A 20,871-nucleotide genomic window follows, 5' to 3' on the forward strand; every position below is an offset into this window, starting at 1 on the left:
ACAGAGCCATATATAATATCTGTTGTGTAATAAGCAATAGCTCCATGTACTTAACCTTCTTGTACCTCTCTAGCCAGCGGCGCTTGAGAGTTGTGAATTCATCCCTGGAACCGTTTATGCATTCTAAGAAGTAAACAAGGACAATCTACCTAAGGAGTCGGGGACTGAATCATAAGGTGGTGGCATGTATGATTCCTCACACCGTTCCTAACCAACAGCCCTCTCCCGACGATGATGTTGCCTCAATCGACGAACCGCCCAGCGTACACGAAGGAATCCCCACTGGGAAAATATACCACCCCCTAGCCTTCCCCGTCCTCGCTTTATTGGCGCCAGCCTCTCTCTTTGGAGTTCTCGTCAGGATTGGGCTGCAGGCCTTGGCAACATATAATGGGCAAAGTATATTCTCGTTAGCATACGCGCAGGCCCTTGGATGCTTCATTATGGGATTCTGCCTTCAACTGAAGGAACCTATTGGGAACTAGTGCGTTTCATTTGTATTATTATTTGGTATGTTTTCACGACTTTTGTTTCTTGGCGTCCAAGTTATGGACCGATGTATACTGCAGTAGGAACAGGTACGATGTTGCCCCATCTACTTCTTGTTTGGAGGCTCCAATTCTAGTCACCCTAGGATTTTGTGGTTCTCTAACAACGTTTTCTGGCTGGGAACTGGACGTGTTTAATTCTTGGCTCAACGCTGATAGAAACAGTCGAGCCGGTCTCCGCGACGTAGGTCGTATTATGATATATACACTGTCTCCTAGGGTTTCACCACCGTCTCATAGTTCATGGATGGACTTGGCAAAACCGTCTTCACGCTCACCCTAGCTTTGGGTTCCTTTACCTTTGGATCCAAGCTTGCAACCGTCGCATTGCGCCACTTCAGGTTTCCCGGAACCCCCTCTAGAACGACGCGATACTTCATGACCGCGATTTCCGTGCTGATCTGGGCTGCGACTTTCCCTACGTACTTTCGACTTCCACCATCATATCGACATCAAGCAACTGCAGCCTTGCTATTTGCCTACCCTGGCACACTCACGCGGTATCTCTTATCAATACGTCTCAACCCCGCCCTCAAATCATTCCCCCTCGGCACCTTTGCCGCCAACATGCTCGGAACGGCGTTATTAGCGACTTTTCATGTCCTACAGAACCTCGGTGCGCCGCGATCGTCGAATGCTTGCGCGTTGCTACAGGGGTTGGCAGATGGGTACTGTGGTTGCTTGACAACTGTGAGCACATTTGCTGCTGAAGTAGCCAGCCTGCGATTCAGCAAGTCGGTGGGATACGTGCTTGTAAGTTGGGGAGTGGGGCAGCTAATACTATTGGTGATATTGGGACCGTCATTTTGGGCAGGAAATGTCAGTGAGCAGCGTACATGTATTTTTCCTTAGACTGCCATGTACTCTGCAACGAAAGCGAATATTTGGGAAGATGATTACCCCGCAAATGGAGATCTGAGTTTGAATTCCCACGGCTTCCTTGTACCACATCGGTCCACTAGAACATACCGTCAGAAAACGAGGCAATCGCTCTCCCATCGGCCGCCTCGCAGATGTCTCGCCAGGCTCCTTCAAACGAGCCTTCACAGGCTGAACTAGAAGAGGAAGAACAAATGGCTCCTGGCGAGGGCGATGAAATCATGGAGGAAGAGGAAATCGAGGAACAGGAGGATGGATACAGTACGCTTCATTCGACTTCATTTCACAGCTGATGTCACGGCGCTGACACTGTGTCTGATTCCTACCATGGACTTAGCCTCATCGACCCCGACCTCGACGCTCACTTGGATCAGCTGGTTCTGTTCACTGCCTGGACACGAATATTTCTGCGAGGTGACGGAGGACTTCATCGAGGATGACTTCAACCTCACGGGCTTGAACGGAATGGTGCCATTTTGGAAGGAGGCGATGGAGATGGTCCTGGATGTTGAGCCAGGTGCGTATCTCAATGCCGATAGCTGTTGGTACGATGTCGTTGAACAAGTGCATCAGACGAGGACGCTTCCAAGATTCCAGATGTATCCATTGTCGAATCGTCGGCCGAATTGCTTTACGGGCTTGTGCACCAACGATTCATACTTACCCGCGCCGGATTGCAAGCGATGGTACGCTTCATTTCCCTCCACTACTCAAATGCTTGGCATTAAGGTCTCGTTAGGTTGAAAAGTACGAGAGCGGGATATTCGGCTCGTGCCCTCGTGTCTACTGCGTAGGAACGAAGGTGGTGCCATGCGGGAAATCAGATATGCCCGGCTTCGACACCGTCAAATTATTCTGTCCAAACTGTAATGATATCTACGTTCCCCCTAGCAGCCGGTTTCAAGGTGTTGATGGTACGTTCGGTCTTGTCCTATGAACAAGATATCAACGGTGTCAACTTCTATTGCCCTTCCAGGTGCCTTCTTCGGAACCACGTTCGCCCATCTCTTCTTCCAAAGCTATCGTGAACTCGCGCCGGCACCCTTCTGGAAAGCTCCACCTCCGGGCTCTTCCCCTCGAAGCGGCGGCAGCAATGGTGCTCGGGGTTCCCCTTTCGTCAACCCCAACCCTCATGGCGGTCAAAAACGTGCCGCCGGCTACGTCTATGTCCCCCGTATATATGGGTTCAAGGTTAGCGAACGTGCGAAGAGTGGACCAAGAATGCAATGGCTGAGATTGCGACCTGAGAGTCCGAGTGAACTAGACATGGTGGACTGGAGGGGAAGGTGGCTAGATGAGGACGACGATTTCGATGATGATGACGACGACGTGCACGGAGGGGAGAGGCAATTAGAAGATTTTGATAATGTCAGTGTTGGTCGTGGTTATGCGTTGCGTGGGTTGACTTGATGTTCACCGTTATCCCCATGGACATAGGAACCAGCAGAAGGTGACGACGATGAAGAGGAGGAAGAAGAGGAAGAGGATGCACCACAATCTCGACATATGGGTAGCGGACGTCAACGTAGACTTGCCGATCCTTCTGACGCTCTCTCCAGCACGACAGGGTCAACCCTCCCATCTCTGACCACCACCCAAGTCTCTGCTTCGTCTGCGCGTACATCACCTACGTCCAGCGTGGCTCTGCGAACTCCCGTCGAGCGGTCGGTTGCAAGCCCAATGCTCTACACGACGTCTCCGTCGCCGAGCTCTGCTCTGGGCAAAGTCCGAGTCATTAGACAATGGCAAACCGGGGCAGCTCAGGTATAGCGCCGTGAGTACCGAGGGTCGTAAGTAGAAGTAGGTAGGGCTGATCTGCTGCGTTGATACTATACAGGGTGTATGTTATTCTTTTCTTTCATTCCTTCCATGTTCTTGGTTCCTCCATTTGTTTGCCATTGTCTTCCATCGCATCGTTTCAAGCCGTTATGCCTTACATTCCATCCATGCTCCAATTTCTAGTTATGAGCACAGAAATCCCTTGATCCCTTTGTTTTACCCTATATGCTTCGCCAGTTGACACTACACTACACATTTGCACCAACAAGCATTCAAATACATATTCGCATTTCTATGCCTCTTTATCTAATCAATCAAATCTTATCTACAACGCCCTGGATCTCCGTCTCGAAGCGTGAGAATGACGCTGTACAGTTCCAAGCCACCTTTCTGTCACGTGCGCCACTGCTGAACCCCGTCGTACTAGTCAACGCCCAAGGTCCCAAAAGCTAAGCAAGAGCGCGAAGAAGACATGGCACGAACAAGTGAGCCCGTCCTGCCGCACCTTCATATTACGGAAATGCATACTGACTGACTATCGCTTTTCCTCTCCTCCTCGAATTTCTGCCTCTCCCTTGTTTCCGTAGATCTCAGCATCGGTGCCAACAAAGGCCACCCCACCACCCCTCTCGAGCGCCCCGCCCGCCCATCCACTCGCAAGGGTGTCTCCTCCCAAAAAACGCAATTCGTCCGATCGGTCATCAGAGAGGTCGCTGGGTTCTCTCCGTATGAGAGGAGAGTCATGGAGCTGTTGAGGAACTCGAAGGATAAGAGGGCGAGAAAGTTGACCAAGAAGAGAGTGAGTGTCCTATTCGCCTGTCATTTCTCTATCTGGCCGACTGGACTTGGGTTCGCTGGTTGCATGGGGGCTATGAGTGGGCTTATATGCGGGCCCAGCAGCTGAAGCCATGTCTAGATGCGTTAAAGAGCATTATGCACAAAGGCCAGGGAGTTTGGCTTGGTTATCTCAATATTCGATTCCCCATGACTGTAGTTCCAATTCTCCGAACTCTTACTGACATAAGATCATCTATTTAGCTCGGCACACTCCTCCGCTCAAAGCGCAAGCTCGAAGAGCTCGGCAACATCATCCAAGAGAGCAGGAGAGCCCACTAAACGCCTTCTCTCTTCCTCCTTCACCCTCTTACATACGTCGGTACTCGCTGTATCGAACACCGAACAACGTAAATCATAATCCGACCTCATCTATCCATCGTTCTCCATGCACTTTCCATTACTCTTTTGTACGTTATGCGATGAATATGGATATGAATACGAAATTATGCATTTCTTGTGCATCTTGAAGATTTTGATGGCGTTCGGGCGTTGTATTGCCGCCTAATGACGTCGGGCTACCGAAGGCATATCTGGTGATTTCTGTTCTCTCCCACCATGGAGGGCGCGGAACGAGGCGCGCTGGATAGATCCTTGCCCATAAGGTACGCTCAGCAAGAGCCCAGCCAAGTTCCTGAAAAGGCGCTGTCTGCTTTGAATACGTATAGGCAACGGGATCTCACCAAAGGTTGTTCCCCCTTCTGTTCCTCTTGAGCGCTGTTAACCTCTACATCCATAGTCCCCATACGCTTCAAAGCAGTGGGAAATGCGCCGATCATGAAGGAGAATATGTACAAGATTACTGCGTCGAGCAGGTTTCAGGCCGTCATTCAGTTCCTCCGAAAACAGTTGGGTTGGAAGACTGGAACCCCGTTGGTGAGTCGTAGTGCTCTCCGTCAAAAAATTGATCATGCTCTTTGGCTCATTCGGATTCGAGTTCACGTACATCAACCTAGCGTTCGCGCCTGCCCCAGATGACACGGTTGCAAGTCTGTTCAAGGCAAGCCCACCCTCTATGGTCGTAGAAGCACTCGACTGACACCTGTGTGACTTAGTCGTTCGCCACGGACGGCTACTTGATTGTCAACTACAGGTACGCAGACAGTGTCTATTCACCAAGCCAAAGGTCACTCAAGAACCTGTAGTACGACTCCGGCATGGGGCTAATCATAATTTATAAACGGTGTATCCATGGTATACAATTTTGTACTCCCAGCGAAGATGAAGGCAAACGTAATGTGCCGTCTACCCAGCGGTTGCACTAAAGGACGCTACGCAGTTAATTTCGACGACTGTTGTTGATGCACGTCGTCTGTAGTAGCCTTTGAATCTTAGCTCGTGTTCGGTATACTGGTTCCAGTAACACTTATAATCGTTTTGTGCGAAGGCGATGTATCATCGCAGAGACGGAGTTGCATCAAGTACTGTAATATTTTCCCAGTACCGTCTAAGGATTGCCATCCTGATCCGCGCTTGAGGCTACTTTGTATTTGCTTTAAATCTCGATTTGCGCTGCTTCCTTCTTCATCCTTGTCGCACTCCAAAGTCCCCATAGCTCCGGTGTTGATCGAGTTGTGAGTGTGAACCGGATAGTTCTTGATCGAGATTCAAGCGGGGACATCAGTGCTTAAGCGCCCAATATCTATACCGAACCCTCACCATCATGAGCACTCCCGCCAACCAACCCAATGCAATGGCGGGACCTAGCTCCAGCGGGTTTGCCGGCACTTCTTTCAGTATCCCACCTCCCAGCACACCCCTCCCGCGACCCGTCTTTGCGACATCTCCCAACACGCACAACGGGTTATTCGCGAGCCCGAACGTGCAGAATCAAGCGGCCGCGTGGAATGCGATAGCATCGCAGATGAGCGCGACGCAGAACCCGACCTCCAACGCAAACTTGAACGGTCGCGCAAGCGGAGAGCCTGCCGTACAGGTGAAGACCGACTCGGATGGTGAGGATGAACTGGACGAGTCGGACGACGGGAACGTCTCGGAGTCGTCCGACTCATTCAGAGTACGGGATGGCGTACCCCCACCACGGCAAATGTCATACACCACCAAAGAGCTGCACGGTGAGGAACTGCTCTCTGGTTCCGTGATGAGTAGTAGCTAATGAATATCCATATTAGCCAGTATACATCAGGGTGATATTGACCTTGAGCCTCCCTATCAAAGAGGTAGGCCTTCTTACTTATGTCATTTGCAACATCATCACACCCTCTAGACGTCGTATGGCCGAACGCAAAACAGGTCAAACTCATCGACTCCCTATTTCGAAATTTCTACATTCCTCCGATTGTGTTTGCGCAGAGCGAAGATGAGGATGGGAATATTACGAAAGTTTGTGTCGACGGAAAGCAGCGCCTGACGTCCATACAGAAGTTCATGGACGGACATGTGCGTGTTTCGATTCTATTGATTTCTAGTTATTTACTAAGGTGCATCTGTGAACGCCCTTGCTGGTCCTTATTATCTGTAGATCGCACGTGAGTTCCCCGTCTCATCTCCAACATATTCCAAGAACATAACCTCTACAGACCGAGATATTGTAACAAAGAAGAATTGGTGGTACACATGCCTCGGACTCGGACAATCCACCGCGAAATCTCAACAGCTCGAAATCCCCATGAAGTACAAGCAAATGTTTGACAACATCAAGATCCAATGCAGTATGTTCAACCGTCCCTTTCCCCTTTGGCATTGAGTACTCATCCTGTTGATAGTTGAATATCAAGTGCTCGGACAGGAGATGGAACGAGAAATCTTCCAGCGTGTCCAGTTGGGTGTCGCCCTCACGGCTGCTGGTGCGTCTCTGTGTTCCTATAACTTCGCTTCGCCTCTCATTCTCTCGCAGAGAAACTCCAAGCTATATCCTCACCATGGGGCGCCTGGATTTCATCTCTCGAGTCGAAGCATGTTCACATCGAGAACGGGCTTCGCGATCTGTTTCAATGGGACGTCGCCCGAGGCCGTGACTTCCAAAACATCACGCACCTCGTCTACTGTTGCGACAAACTCGAGAACGAGGATCGACAGGAGTTACCGACCGCTTCGAAGATTGATGTATGGCTGCGTCGTACGGATGAACCAGATCCAAGGTTCCAGAAGCGCATAAATGACGTCCTTGATTTCATGACGTACTTGGCAGGAAGGGACGCGAGGAGAGATGGGTTGGTGAACGGGTTCGTGGCGGTGGGCAAGAGGGTTGCTCCTGTGGAGTTTGTGTTCATTGGTGGGCTGTCTTCGATTCACGTCGCCATCTCTAGACTGACAACGGGCACCCGCTCATTAGGTGTCTTACTCTTCGTTATGGCCCATGCTTCGAAAGATGAACGTGCACGGGCTGTTCTCGACCTCCGAAAAAATGTGCGCAGCAAACACAAAGACGTTCGCATGAACACCATTTGTGCGAAGACCATCTGGACCTTCATTACGAACATCCAAGAAGGCCTATCCTCTGCGGAAGACTCCCAGACGCCCTCTCCGAGATCAGGTTCGAAACGGGGGAAGGGGAAGGGGAAAGCTGCCAATGGCAACGGGAATAGGTCGCTGAAGCGGGGGAGGGAGAGCGAAGATGATTTTGACGAAGCAGATGCAGACAGGGAGGAAGATCCGTCGTACAAACCCGTTTCAAGAACCTCTCGAGGACGGAAAGTGAATAAGCCTCGGAAGTAATGTTTGGATGATATAGATTGCTGCAATATTCTACGCGCCACCATTCCCGTCAACAGTTGCTATCACTGCTCTACTCATTCCTCCCATTCCTCATTGTGTTTTCTAACTAGTACATACGCATATTATTTAAACTGTATCCTTGCGTTTTTCTGACGTCTTTACAATTAAACCTAAATGGACGTATCGTCGCATTTGTAACTCAAGCTCGGTACTTGGGTCTGTGACCGGCCGTCTATGAGGCTATTTGGCACTTGCAACCTGGAAGTAACCTTAAATATTAAATCTCCACTGTGCTGCCAACTCGTCCACTCTCTGAATCCCTCCACCATTCAACTTCACGGGACTTGAAAGAAATACCACCGTACTTCTGGTCTGCCTCTATTACGATGGTAATAAATGTCCCCATCCAGGCTATTTACCTCCTAACACCGAATACGTGATCACTGGCTCAGCGTCCAACTCTGCGTCAGCATAAGCAGGTTCACGTCAGCTGTCAACCACTCATCCTTATACATCAGCTCTCTCTCACAAACGCCGTACAACATTCGAATAGTGTCATCTCTCGATGACAAAGCATCGCTTCTCGTCAGCAGTTGACAAGCTACATCCATGGGAGGAGGGCCCGCCGATGGTATAAAATACGATGAAGTTACGCCTGGTATGAACAGCATCTTTCCCTCATTCTCCACCTACTCCACTTAATCCAACAATCTCAGAAACGCGACTCACACACCGTCGATAACGATGTCTTCAACCACCTCGTCCGAGTCGACTCCCAAACTTTTCCAGCCTATCAAAGTTGGGCGCATGAGCCTGAGCCACCGCGTCGCCCTTGCTCCACTCACGCGCAACCGTGTCGACGCTGATCACGTCCCTATCCTCCCCATTGTCAGCGATTACTACACCCAGCGCGCAAGCGAGCCGGGGACGTTCTTGGTGACGGAGGCAACAGTCATCGCACCCAAAGCCGGGGGCTATAACCACGTACCAGGGATCTGGTCCGACGAGCAGATCGCTAACTGGAAGAAGGTGAGTTTCTTCGATTACCAACCTTCTTGCCGAACTTGGATGTAATGCCTAATCCCGATGACGATGATGCTGATCGACTTTGTTTTGTTTTGTAACCGTAGATCACCGAGTCTGTACATGCACGTGGCTCGTACATCTACGTCCAGCTTTGGGCGCTGGGTCGCGCAGCCTCCGTAGACTTCATGACCGCCAAGGGCTTCGAGTACGTCGCGCCTTCTCCCATCAAGATTTCCTATGTCCCCGCCACACCCCGTGAGCTCACCATCGCCGAGATCCACGAGTACATCGCCCTCTTCGCCGAAGCTGCCAGGAAAGCCGTGCACCTTGCTGGGTTTGACGGGATCGAGGTCCACGCAGCCAATGGATACCTCGTCGATGAGTTCTTCCAGGACGTGTCGAACCAACGTACAGATCAATATGGAGGAAGCCCCGAGAACCGCGCGAGGTTTGGGGTGGAGGTGTTGGAGGCAATCGCGAAGGAGATTGGGGCGGACAGGACAGCCATTCGGATTAGCCCGTGGAGCAAATACCAGGACATGAGGATGGCCGATCCCAAACCCACCTTCGCGCATCTAGTGGAGGAAATCAAGAAGCGTCTCCCCGACCTGGCGTACATTCACGTCACCGAGCCGCGCGTTGCCAACGAACAGCGCGAGGAAGAAGGGGTTGTCCCAGACGAAGAGGAGAACGACTTCCTCCGCAAGATTTGGGCGCCGAAGCCGTTCATCAGCGCAGGAGGGTACACAAGGGACGTGGCCCTCAAAGGCGCGGAGGAGAAGGGGGATATCATCGCCGTGGGCAGGCATTTCCTGGCCAACCCGGATCTGCCGAGGAGGTGGAGAGAGGATTTGCCATTGAATAAGTACGATAGGGCGACGTTCTACAGTGCGGGCGACGCATCTGGGAAGGGGTATTCAGATTATCCGTTTCTGGATGGGACGACGTTGATTCCCCCCTTGCACGAGGCTCCGGTCAGGCAAGACACAAGTGGCTCCGGCCCTCACCCCGTCGATGTTTCTGGCGGTGTTGCCATCAAGTCGCAGGCATGAGCATTGATTCTCGATTTCCTCCAAATCTTAGACTTGTCTTTGACACTTCAGTTTTTAGTTGGTTTTTAGTTGATTCCTAGATAGAGTGACTTGACCATTAAGTTACTGTGCTCCAATTACTCCCGCTTGTTCTCAGAATTACTATGCATTTGTTTCGTTTGTACCTGTTCATGAATGACTTCCCTCGCCATCACTATGTGGATTGACTAGTTACAACTAGGAAGATTGGCGCTAAATGGCGCTTAATGTGGAGTCATTGAGCCAGGGTAACTTAAGTCACGTTGGCGAGCTACTCACACTCTCACTCTCCAATGTCCACAACGGTAGGAGTTGAATTCAATTACCATGGCAGCCCTCAGCCCCTCCCAAAGCAACTCTCGGTCGAACTAATTCTCGACACAATCACTATCGTCGCGAACACGCGAGTCCTCTTGTCGCACCGGACACAGGTACTACTAGCCGTACGTAGTCGTAGTGATCCCAAAGAACATATCCGACTTGAGTCCAGCACCGAACACAGGGCGTCCCGCACCCTTGCTGCAGCCTCGCTGGTGTCCCGTACATGGAACGTCCTCTGCCGCTCTCGTGCATTTGCTTCACTCGGAGATGCGTGCAAGCTGTCAAGACGTGGAATCGAGCAGCAAGCACGACTCGGAGCAGGGTGATGACGGTGCAGATCCCGTACCCCTCCCCATACTATACTCCCCTACCCCAGTGTGAACTTCAACCTGTTGCGCGAGGTCGGGATTTTGACATTGGGATGGAACATGGAACATGGATCATGGATGGGTGGCGCTACATAATCGGATATGAGAACGGCGAGCACGGGACCGGCGGGGAGACTACGACGGGGACTGCGACGTGAGATATGTGCTATCCGTGGACGGCGCGCATTAAGAGCATGGACGAGACAGCACCCGTTCCGGCTTTCTAACTTTTCGACTTTTTGAGATGGGCGCCCCTGAACCCCCTGAACCCTCCCTCCCTCCTCCCTCTTCTCTCTCCCCTCTCCTCTCTCTCCCCCTCTCCGAGCCCTCCCCCCCTCCCCAATCCAAATGCAACCTCAACCGACCTCATTATCAATGCATCATCAACCGATTCTCAGCGTTCAAACGTTCAACGTTCAGCCCTCAAGGCCTCAATGCTCGATATTATGATCATAATCCAATGCCTCAAGCTCAACCCTCAAGGCCTCAAGATGCCACCTCCTCTCAGCTGAGTGTGATATACGCGTATACGCGTACCGCCACCCAGCACTGACCCATTCCCCGAACGTTTCGACGCGTGCGCGTGCGCGCACGTCGTGGTGGCGGTTGCTCGTCCTGCTCGTCACTCTTGGTACTGGTACTGGGCGTCTGCTTTTCGGAATTGCAAGTGCATAATACACGTATATAGCTAACGTTAACGGGGTCGTTCCAAGCGCGCCCGCGCCCACCCCTGCCTCCTGCGAGCCGATCTGGCAGCGACTTTACTATTCAATCTCCAATATCCAATACTACTCAATATTCAATATCCTAGCTAGTAACAATGTAGAAGTGAGCTGGAACCTGCGGTATATCTTCACGGTGGTCATATACACCGTATGCCGATGGTTCGGTGAGCTGGCTTGATGGTCGTTGATTTTATAGAATGTAGAATATAGAATATAGAATATAGAATGTATACTTTGATTTGGTTGTGAGTAGTGAGTAGTGAGTAGCGAGTAGTGATTGGTATTGGTATTGGTGAGTGACTCGCTGGAATTCAGAAATTCCAGTCTGTCAATCAATCAAGCGCGGTATATCACCGATATCATCAGCTCACCGCCATTGCCATCATTTACAGCTACGGCTACAACGACAGCTATACCTGTATCTGTATCCTTGTATCCTTGTGTCCCTGTAGCCTTGTGTCCTTGTGTCCTTGTGTCCTTGTGTCCTTGTAGATGGCAACTGGTTCAGACTGTATGCGTATGCGTATAGATACCATCCATCAAGGTCAAGATTGAGCTCGACTCCTAAAACTCGAACATTCAAACATTCGACATTCGACACATCGCCTTGCTTGCTCAGTTGCTCGTGAAGGTTATACAGATATACAATTACACGATTATACGACTATACGATTATACGCAATGTGCGATGCGCATCGTACCCTAACTTCGATATCAATCGCCAGTTGGCTCTTTGACCGTATGAGGTGTTGACCGACGTCCGACGGATCGACAGTAGCGAGGATAGAAGGGGATAGCGAAAATAGGGAAGATAGGATAGAGGGAGATCTCGAAGATAAAAGATGTCGTCGCGATGGGCAATAGGCGATTGGCAATTAAGAGAAGGTACGATGGTATGGATGATGTCGTCGAGGTCTAGGACCAGAATCTGAGCGCTGGGTCTAGGGGGACCCTAGGAATCTAGGAGGCCCGAGGGGCAGGGGCAAGCCTCGAACGTTAAACGTTTGAGCGTTCGACCGCGAACGCAATATCAGTGGCGACACGCAGGCCGAAAGAACCTGCTCAATCTATTCAACCCACACAATCTACTCAATGCACTCAATCTAGACAAGAATCGTCAGGAAGGCTCGGTTCTGGAGCATCGGGTGTTCTCGCAGGTTGTACGGTAAATCGTGGTGGTAGACTGAGCATATATATAAAAGGGAAAAGGTACGAGGGGGGTCGAGGTTGGGGTGGGAGGTTGGTCGAATAGGGAGAGAATGGACGTGTACGCGGGCGGTGGATGGTAGGAGGAGGACCAGAGTACGGGACGCCTACACTGACGTCGCCGGTATTTGTGCATTTATGCTCGAGTCTAAGCAGAAGCAGAAGTGGAAAGTGGAGGGCCAGGAAATGAGGGAAGGAAAGCATGCTGGACACGCGGGGTAAACGTATCGCCGTCGCAAGTGCCCATCGATGAAGTGTAAGTATAGACGCATCGCATTGCGGGGGAAATGAGCGGGGAGACGCGGGGGGTGCGAGAGTGCCAAAAATGCATAGAATACATCATGTATCAGCGATTAGCGGCATTAGCGATTATCGTGATCAGAATACAGAAAGCGTGATCAGAGGATGAAGGAAGGGGGTTATATTTGTGAGTGAGTGTCTGAGTCAGCCAGGGATGATCGATGATGCATGTCAGTGGAGGGACATACGCGGATGTGAGCCGTTTGCCGAGAATCCAGGAGAATGCTGACGAACCTGATGAGACCTGGCAACCACTCAACAAGAAAAAAGAACAAGGGACGGGAAGGACAGGTGATGGATGAGTTTACTACGGAACGCAGTTGGCTTGGTGGAGGGAGGACTGCGCGGAGTTGAGTGTGGTTGCTGCAAATAGAGTGGGCGAGGGTTCCGAGGGCGTGGGAAGGTGGTGAGGAAGATCGAGCCGGGGCCGGCGGAAGAGGAAGAGGGGGTTGTAGTCATTGTGATTTGTGATGGATTCTTAAGAAAACTGGATTGTTCATCTGTCGTCCGACCTCCCATGGCCGCCTCCTCCACCTCCACCTCCCTCCAGCCGCTGCCAGCCTCCACTGGCCGGAGACGCTCCAACTCCAACCTGCCGCAGCTGCAGCTCTCGTCAGCCTCCGCCCCATCCAGCAGTGCGCCGCCGCCGTTGTCCCCCGTCGACTCGTCCTACTCCGACTCGTCCTCTCCCACCATCTCCACCCCCGCAGACGACGTGCCCCTGCTCCTCACAGACTCCGCTGCAAAGCACCAGTCCAACATGCTCTTCATCGTCGCCGCACGCCTCTTCGACTGGGCAAACCCCCCACACCCAACCTCCGTCCCCACATACGACGACGACCTCGTCCTCCCGCTCTCCGCCTCCCACCGCCAGACCACCTTTGACATCCCCGAAAAACCAACTGTCAGACACGCGTGGTCGGCGTGGTATCACGGCATTCCTCCTGTATGTCCAACGCAGTGTCGCTCGACCCTTGTACTCATGCTTTTTAGATCAACACCCCCCTCATAATCGTCATCCTCTCCTTCCCCGCGTCCACCCTCCTCGTCCTCGTTGCCCTCACGTCCCTGCCCATCTCCCTCTCCTGGCCCCGCACCCTCACAGACCTCTCCCAGCTCGGCCGCCAGCTCCACGGCTACTCACAGGCAGGCTGGATCCCCTTCCTCCATGTCATCGCAGCCATGTCCGTCACCGCAGTCTGGAAACACGCCTGGTCAATACCCGGTGCCGTCATCTGGGTGCGTACACCATCCTTCTATCTTTTATTCTATTCTAATCACACGCGCGTATCTCCAGAACGTCCTCGCAGGCGCCCTCTTCTCCCCCTCGTACGCCACCATCCTCCTCACCCTCCTCACCACCCTCGGCTCCGTCCTCGCTTCCCAGCTCGCAAAGCCCCTCGCCCCCTTCCTCACCTACGCATTCCCAAAGGCCCTCGCCATGACCCGCACCGCCCTGGCTTTGGAACCCCCCTCCCCCTCACCTTCCACACCTGACGCTTCTATCCCTCTAACCCCGATCGCGCGAAGCCGGGGACCGGGCGCGGGGCGGTCGTCGCTGTACCCACCACTTACGACCCCCGCTTTCTCGCTCTCCGTGTCCCCGCCTACGCCCTCCTCTCTCCCCTCCACCCCTCTCACTCCGTCCACCTCTTCAAATCAGTCCACCTCAACCGGACCCACCGCGCAAGTCCACGCGAACGCGAACGCGAAGCACCAAAAGCAGAAGTCCGCAGCGTGGGTGCGCCTCTCCGTCCTGCGCCTCATCGGCATCGTCCCCTGGTCCGGCATCAACATCGCCTGCGGCGTCACCGCCGTCCCCGTACGCGACTCGGCGCTGGGTGCGTTTATTGGGAGCTTGCCGTGGACTGCTGTTACGTGCCAGGTTAGTGTTTGTTTACTTGATTTACTGGGTTTTGTGGGGTGTGTTCTGCTTCATTGCTTTTTTTTGGCTATGGGCTGGACGATGCACGACGCGCGCGCGTGTGGTAGCGCGTGTCCCGCCCAATCTCCATCCCCTGTGTTCTGTCTATTTCTGTTCCGCTTGCTTTCTACTTTTTTCTTCCGTGTTCTATTGTTTCCGTGTTCTATTTTCTCTCTCCCCTTTCCTTTCTCCCCTCTCTCCCTTTCCCATTTTCTCTTCCTTTATTCCCTCCTTACTCCCCTAACCTAATCCTGGAGTCGCGTGGGAGGGGGTTCTATTTTGGTATTTTCGTGGTCGCTCGTGTGCGCGTGGAGTTGGCGTTGGACCCGATTTTGGGTTTAGCTTTTGGCATGGCATGGCTGCTATGCCACGATCGCGTCCTCGGGCTCCAGCGCTCCACCGTGGCGCGGTGCGGGGATCCTGTCGATTTGGCTCCCGGTTTCTCGGTCTGTTCGGCTCCACTTTCCACTTTCTACCTACCCTCCATTTTCTTTCTACTTTGTATTTTCTCCTTCGACTTGCACTGTCTCGATGCTCCCATGTCCCGATATCTCTTTCCTCACGCCACTTCGGTTCACTAACGCATCATCCTCCCGTAGATCGGCGACATTCTCCAAACGCTTGCATCCTCCACATCTTCCCTCTCCTCCTCCTCCTCTGGCCCCGCCGCCGACCTCGCATCCTCCCTCCCCTCCGCGTCCTCCGCATCCGCCGCCGTAGCAGCAGCAGCGGCTGCCGCCTCCGCCGCGCTCCTCTCCTCCATCAACTCCACCGCGCCCTCCTCCCCCCTTGACGCAACATCCACAGCATCACTACTCAACACCCTTCATTCCTCGACCACAACATCGGGAGCACAGGGCGCGGTGTACACGCATACAACCTCGTCGCAGACGATACAGACGATATTGCTGTCGCCGGAGATTCTGTTCAAGTTGGTGTTCCTGACTGTGCTGTCGCTTGCGCCGATTCTAGGGCGAGAAAGGTTGAGGGCGTTCGTCGAGGGGCGGACATCGTCGTCGTCGTCGGCACCGGGGGATGAGATGGACGCTGAGAAGGAAGAGGGTAGCACTGGCGGAGATGTCCAGGAGAGTCCGAGCGCCAGCGCCGGTGGGAACGCATGCATCGCGAACGCCAATGTCGGTGCGTGTATCAGCAACGCGCGCCGTGAATTAGGTGCAGGTGTGAATGGGGGAGGGGGCAGCCCGAACGGCCTGGGGAACGGGCACGTGAAGAAGCGGGGCAGGCACTACAAGCGGTTCTCGTCGTTCTCGATGCCGCATTTCCCAAACCTCCCGACGCTCAACCTCCCGCACCTCCCGCACCTACCGCATATGCCGAACCTGCCCCATCTGTCGCATAGCGTGAATAGCGGTGTGGCGGAGCTGCCGCAGACGAGTGCGACCGTGCCCGGGGGCGAGGGGGAGGGTGTGCGGAGCTGGCGGGCGCATCTGCGCGCGACGCTGAGCTCGGTGGGCGGTGCGATGGAGTCGGTGGGCGGTGCGATTGGGGGTGTGGGCGCGGGCGTCGCGGAGGTCGTGGGCGGCCCGGAGTGGAGGCGCAGGGAGCGGGAGCGGGAGCTCGAGGTGCTGGTGAGGGAGAAGCGCGATATGGAGCGCGAGGTTTGATCTTTGCGTTGCGTTCGAGCGCGCGCGCGGGATACTTCGTCTTATGAGTGGTCTTCGTCTCGTGGTCTTCGGTTCCAGTTCCGATTGCTCGATTGCTTCATTTCGCATGTCCGCGTGTCTGCACTTTCGCACTTTCGGTTCGCGCATTGTTGATTAATTATACGTGTTGTTCATTTTTACGCTCCTTTGCAGTGCTTCGTATATCTACATCTACGTATCTTCCTTCGTTCCGTTTCGTTCGGTTGCTTCGTTCGGTTGCTTCGTCTTTTGGTTATACCACATCACGTTTATGCGCTACATCCTACACACACACAAGTCCGCAAGTCCAATTTCTTTCGCGTTCGCCAGTCCAAGCATTTCACATACATATGATGCATGCATGATATGACCCACTATACCACCCACCCACCTTACCACCGTATCAGTATTTTACGACTCATCTATTCTCTCGCTGCCCCACCTACCCTCCATCTCAAATATCTCTATCTCTATCTCTCAATATCTCAATCATCTTAACGATCCTACGTCCAACCTTCCGTCTTCTCGCCAGTGCAAAGCCAGTGTTATATATCCCATATCTCATATCTCATAGGTATAATACGCAGCGATACATCTATCTTCTGTCCATCAACAATCAACAATAGCAATATAAATATGAATTGGTGTCTATTGGTGACCCTAGGAGGCCTGATCAGTTATGGGGTATCGAATGGGAGGAGGATGTTGGTAGATGTGAGAAAATGAGGGACAATGTTAACGAGGGACAATGAGAGATATCGACTGTACATAAGGCAAATACATCCATTCGACATCCATTCAATGCATATCTCCTTCAGGAAATTTACGAGACTTGTATGATGCAGAGTCCTGGCAGATTCTATCATCTTGAGGCGCTCTGGGTCTAGATATTATGTACACGCCGTACATTCATTCAATAGCTTCTGTCATCTCACGGCTCACGGCATACGCGCCACGGTACACCCACGGTAGCCTGCGTTGGGCAGCCATATTGCAGGCCAGTCATGCGTGCTAACGGGATAATCAATACCGGTAAATTACACCGCATGAACTGTGCAAGGCTCAACGTTCAGAACCCAAACTATAGTCTTCTTGCGCTTCAAGAGGGGGTGTGACAAATATGCAGGCGCAAATATGTGGTCGTAGCTGCAGCAGGACAGTCGCTGTCTTTATATCCGCGACCTCGACCGACGTCCGCCGGGAGTCGCGACGTCGAGGAGTATTGGGAACTGCGCAGTTCCGTTGGAGATCTAGCTTTCGAGACATTTCTCAGTTTCATTGTACAATAGTTCTACGCTGTCCATGGAAATTTGTCGTCCTGATGGGTGAGGTACGTTGTGGATGGTTGTGGACAAGTTGCGGAATCCGGATGGAAGACGCGAAATGAAGGCGCGTCGGGGTAGTCCCGCAAATCAGGAGTCACAGGGGTTAATATTTTAATCTCTAAAGGTCCTTTGTCGACGTCTATTATCGCTACCACTACCTGATCACACTTCCTTACTATGATTCGTATCAAGTCCTTAACCATCCTGCTCAAGCGTTCAATTTATGGCCCACTTTTACTTCACCGATAGCAACAATAGCAATAGCATCAACAGCAACATCAATTATTACGCTTACTATAAGTACACTATGCTTACATACATGAAATGGTGTGCTATATATACTGGAGTCCTAGATATGTGAATGATGATACAGCGTACAACTATACGTAGACGCACAAGTACGAGTACAAGTATACTCTATATACTATATCCGAGAATGCATATGCATGGGTTCCGGGTGTATAAATCAGCCTCTCGAATTACCAGGCCTTCGGTCTTCAAGCTCAAGCCTAAGCTTCATTAACCCATCGTATTAACCATCGCGAAACCACCTCTAGAATAGGCGCCAGCCTTCGCCACTCAGCGAAATCAGCGTCGGCGCGCTGCGCCAATCACTTGCGCCACCCCCGATTGACTATCCTAGCCCTCGACCGCTTCGCCTCCTTATGGTTTACCGGACGATCCGGGTCGTAGTACACCGGGCTCTCGTCGTCCTCATCGACATTGTCACATTCCCCATTACCCCCATTCTCCATATCAATATCCCCTTCACCCCGTCCTCTATCCCCCACATCCGGGTCGAAGTCGCTCCCGTCTGCATCACGCGCACCACGCTTGCGTTTTAGCGACGACGTCGGTGTCGGCAGTTGCCTCTGCGACTGGGTTCGTTTCGGTGTCTGTGTGATGGCGATGCGCTGGGTCCTGGGCGTGGCTACAACGTTACTGCCCGTGATGATTGAGTCGTTGGGTCGCGCGTGGAATGGGGGGAGCTTGGAATTAGTCCCTGCTTCGCTTAGATACGCTTTCGTTTGATTCTTGGTCTTCGCTGCTGTCTTGGATGCAGAGGGGTGGTTGGGTTTGCTGTTGGAGGGGCCTTCAGCCTCGATTTCCCTTGCTTGTTCAAGATCCTCTTCGAGATCTTCTATAAACCTCCAGAAAGTACGCGCACAGGATGGGTTCATACGGATGTCGGTGTGCTCTCCCCGTACGCGTTTACGGAGGTTGAGGATAGAGAGTGCGCGCCACTCGTCGTCTTCAACGTCCCGCGTGACGTATAATAGTACACCTAGAAAGTATCATAAATCCATGTCAGAATACTGATTGAGGATTAGGCGGACAGAGAACAAGGAAGCACGAAACACAAAACACAACACACGAAGAGAAAAGTCCACTCACCAATAAACACAAACTCCACTGGGGCGACTCTCTTCCCATCCATTTCAAACCCATTCACCAGTCTCCGCCTCTTCTTCTGCCTGTATCCATATCCATTACCACCCCCGCTGGCCCCGCTAGCCACCTCCGTCATGAAGCACAGCACATCGTCGATGTCCCGCTTGAATACACGGGACGGCTCGTCCGTGCGCTGGAGCCACCGCTCGATTTTCTGCGGGGTGGGCACTTCGCGTTTACGCGCCGAGGAGGGTAGGACTCTCGCTTTCGCTTTTGAGGTGGAGTGCTTAGACTTCGATTTGGAAGAGGAAGGAGTCGGTGTAGACACCGAAGACGCGAGTTTATCGCAACAATATACGATCTGCGCGATATTCTGGAAGTCGCGGGCTCGGCTGGTGTCCCAGGCGAGGAGCACGGATAGACCATTATCGATAAGGATGTGCTTGCTCCTTAGGGAGTTTATCCATTCGCTCCAAGGGGAGGCGATAGCTTGAAGCTTCTCTATGCGACGGGGGGGAGGTTGAGTAAGAGGGTCAGAGGATCAGAGGAGCAAAGGGGACTGGTGCACGTTGAGGGGTGGCGGGGAGATTGGGAGATGAGACGTACCTGCGGCCGTAAGCGCAACGCCCAACTGGACCCGTTGGAATATCTCGCGTTCCGTCATTTGGTCCAGGTGCTCGTATTCGACTAGAGATTGCACACGGAATCTCATAATCAGTATCGTGGATCGTTAAGCAACGCTCGAGGGGAGGACTAACCACAATGGAGCTCGATCTTCTCGAATATATCCTTCTCCAGCCTCGGGAGGATTTTGCGAGACTCGGGTTTGATCCCGCTCTTCCACCACCATTTCTTCTTGGTCATCTCATTACGATCTGAATCCGAAATGACCGTTAGTTGCATAATTACAGGCGACGAGGGAGGGGGCTCACATGGAATCTGCAACACGTATAAGAGTGAAATTATCAATATTCAATGGGGAGGAGAAACGAACATATCCATCCAAAAAGTGAAATATAGATCTGAGCCTCTGTTGCCCATCGACACAGACTCTTGTACGTCCTCCCTCGCGGTCGTTGTGTACGGCGAACACCACGGGTGGGATGTAAAAGTTCCGAAAAAGAGAGTCGATAAGTTTAATTTGCTTGGGAGTTGACCAGACGAGGGCTGGCGGAGTGCACGTAGAGGATAAGCGGGGAAATGCCGACGTGAGATCAGAGCGTTGAGTGAGACGGTAGGGGCACTCACCTCTCTGGTACGGAGGGTCGAGATCAATGTCTCCCTGAATTATCATATCTGTGAAATCACACATCATATATCAGCGGTCAGCTTCAACGTCGACGACTCAACGCGTCCAACGACCAGTCCAGTCGACCGACGGCCACGTACCATACAGATGCTTCGTAGTATACTTGATCCATTTCGGGGGGTTCAATAGATCACTCCCAAGCACAGAAGAGGACTCGTCGTCGTCGTCTTCCGACTCGTCTAGCTGATCGTGCTCCACTTCTCCATCTGCGTCCGCGTCTGATAGATCGGACAACTGCTCCGTTGAAGTTGTCATGATTGGGGGTGCGGACGAAGAGGAGGGGCCCGGGCCCGCGTGTGCTGGTGTGGCCATGGTGATAGTTAAAGTATAACTTGCTGAGCAGCATATCTGATCCTTAGTTGAATACGTATTACGCGCGTATTGCTGGCAGTGTAGAATCTAGAGATTCCAGCTCAGTGACTGTGAGAGCGCCCGGACAAAAGGGTCAGTTCAGGGGGGCGAGAACTTGTCAGTTTACCACTTCCACCACCACACATTCAGAGATATGGATCGCGATGTTCCAGTACCGCTACCCAGATTCCTT

The 20,871-nt window shown here is 52.5% G+C and overlaps 5 protein-coding genes across 5 annotated transcripts; 4 read left to right on the forward strand and 1 right to left on the reverse strand.

Annotated features, from left to right (window-relative positions):
* Positions 1–188: 188 nt before the first annotated feature.
* Positions 189–4,322, forward strand: CKB1 (casein kinase 2 regulatory subunit; the record flags this gene model as incomplete). The annotated part of the gene is made up of 13 exons (XM_036774527.1): positions 189–484; positions 547–578; positions 635–732; positions 789–1,301; positions 1,511–1,688; positions 1,765–1,944; positions 2,001–2,113; positions 2,167–2,341; positions 2,404–2,795; positions 2,865–3,191; positions 3,634–3,691; positions 3,794–4,005; positions 4,245–4,322. 13 exons carry the CDS (start codon positions 189–191, stop codon positions 4,320–4,322), a joined length of 2,652 nt encoding a protein of 883 aa, XP_036633029.1.
* A 276-nt stretch (positions 4,323–4,598) lies between these two features.
* On the forward strand, positions 4,599–5,079 carry PC9H_004947 (uncharacterized protein; the record flags this gene model as incomplete). The annotated part of the gene is made up of 3 exons (XM_036774528.1): positions 4,599–4,728; positions 4,780–4,916; positions 4,978–5,079. 3 exons carry the CDS (start codon positions 4,599–4,601, stop codon positions 5,077–5,079), a joined length of 369 nt encoding a protein of 122 aa, XP_036633030.1.
* A 624-nt stretch (positions 5,080–5,703) lies between these two features.
* Positions 5,704–9,796, forward strand: PC9H_004948 (uncharacterized protein; the record flags this gene model as incomplete). Its single annotated transcript, XM_036774529.1, has 9 exons — positions 5,704–6,115; positions 6,173–6,220; positions 6,268–6,440; positions 6,565–6,712; positions 6,767–6,847; positions 6,898–7,275; positions 7,336–7,714; positions 8,435–8,747; positions 8,849–9,796. 9 exons carry the CDS (start codon positions 5,704–5,706, stop codon positions 9,794–9,796), a joined length of 2,880 nt encoding a protein of 959 aa, XP_036633031.1.
* Positions 9,797–13,251: 3,455 nt separating this feature from the next.
* PC9H_004949 (uncharacterized protein) lies at positions 13,252–16,283 on the forward strand (the record flags this gene model as incomplete). The annotated part of the gene is made up of 5 exons (XM_036774530.1): positions 13,252–13,680; positions 13,728–13,973; positions 14,032–14,331; positions 14,398–14,619; positions 15,258–16,283. 5 exons carry the CDS (start codon positions 13,252–13,254, stop codon positions 16,281–16,283), a joined length of 2,223 nt encoding a protein of 740 aa, XP_036633032.1.
* Positions 16,284–18,237: 1,954 nt separating this feature from the next.
* On the reverse strand, positions 18,238–20,639 carry PC9H_004950 (uncharacterized protein; the record flags this gene model as incomplete). Its single annotated transcript, XM_036774531.1, has 6 exons — positions 18,238–18,911; positions 19,022–19,519; positions 19,625–19,705; positions 19,777–19,882; positions 20,013–20,314; positions 20,408–20,639. 6 exons carry the CDS (start codon positions 20,637–20,639, stop codon positions 18,238–18,240), a joined length of 1,893 nt encoding a protein of 630 aa, XP_036633033.1.
* Positions 20,640–20,871: the final 232 nt, after the last annotated feature.

The sequence above is a fragment of the Pleurotus ostreatus genome (genome assembly GCF_014466165.1).
Source record: "Pleurotus ostreatus strain PC9 chromosome Unknown scaffold_3, whole genome shotgun sequence".
Taxonomy (NCBI): Eukaryota; Fungi; Basidiomycota; class Agaricomycetes; order Agaricales; family Pleurotaceae; genus Pleurotus; species Pleurotus ostreatus.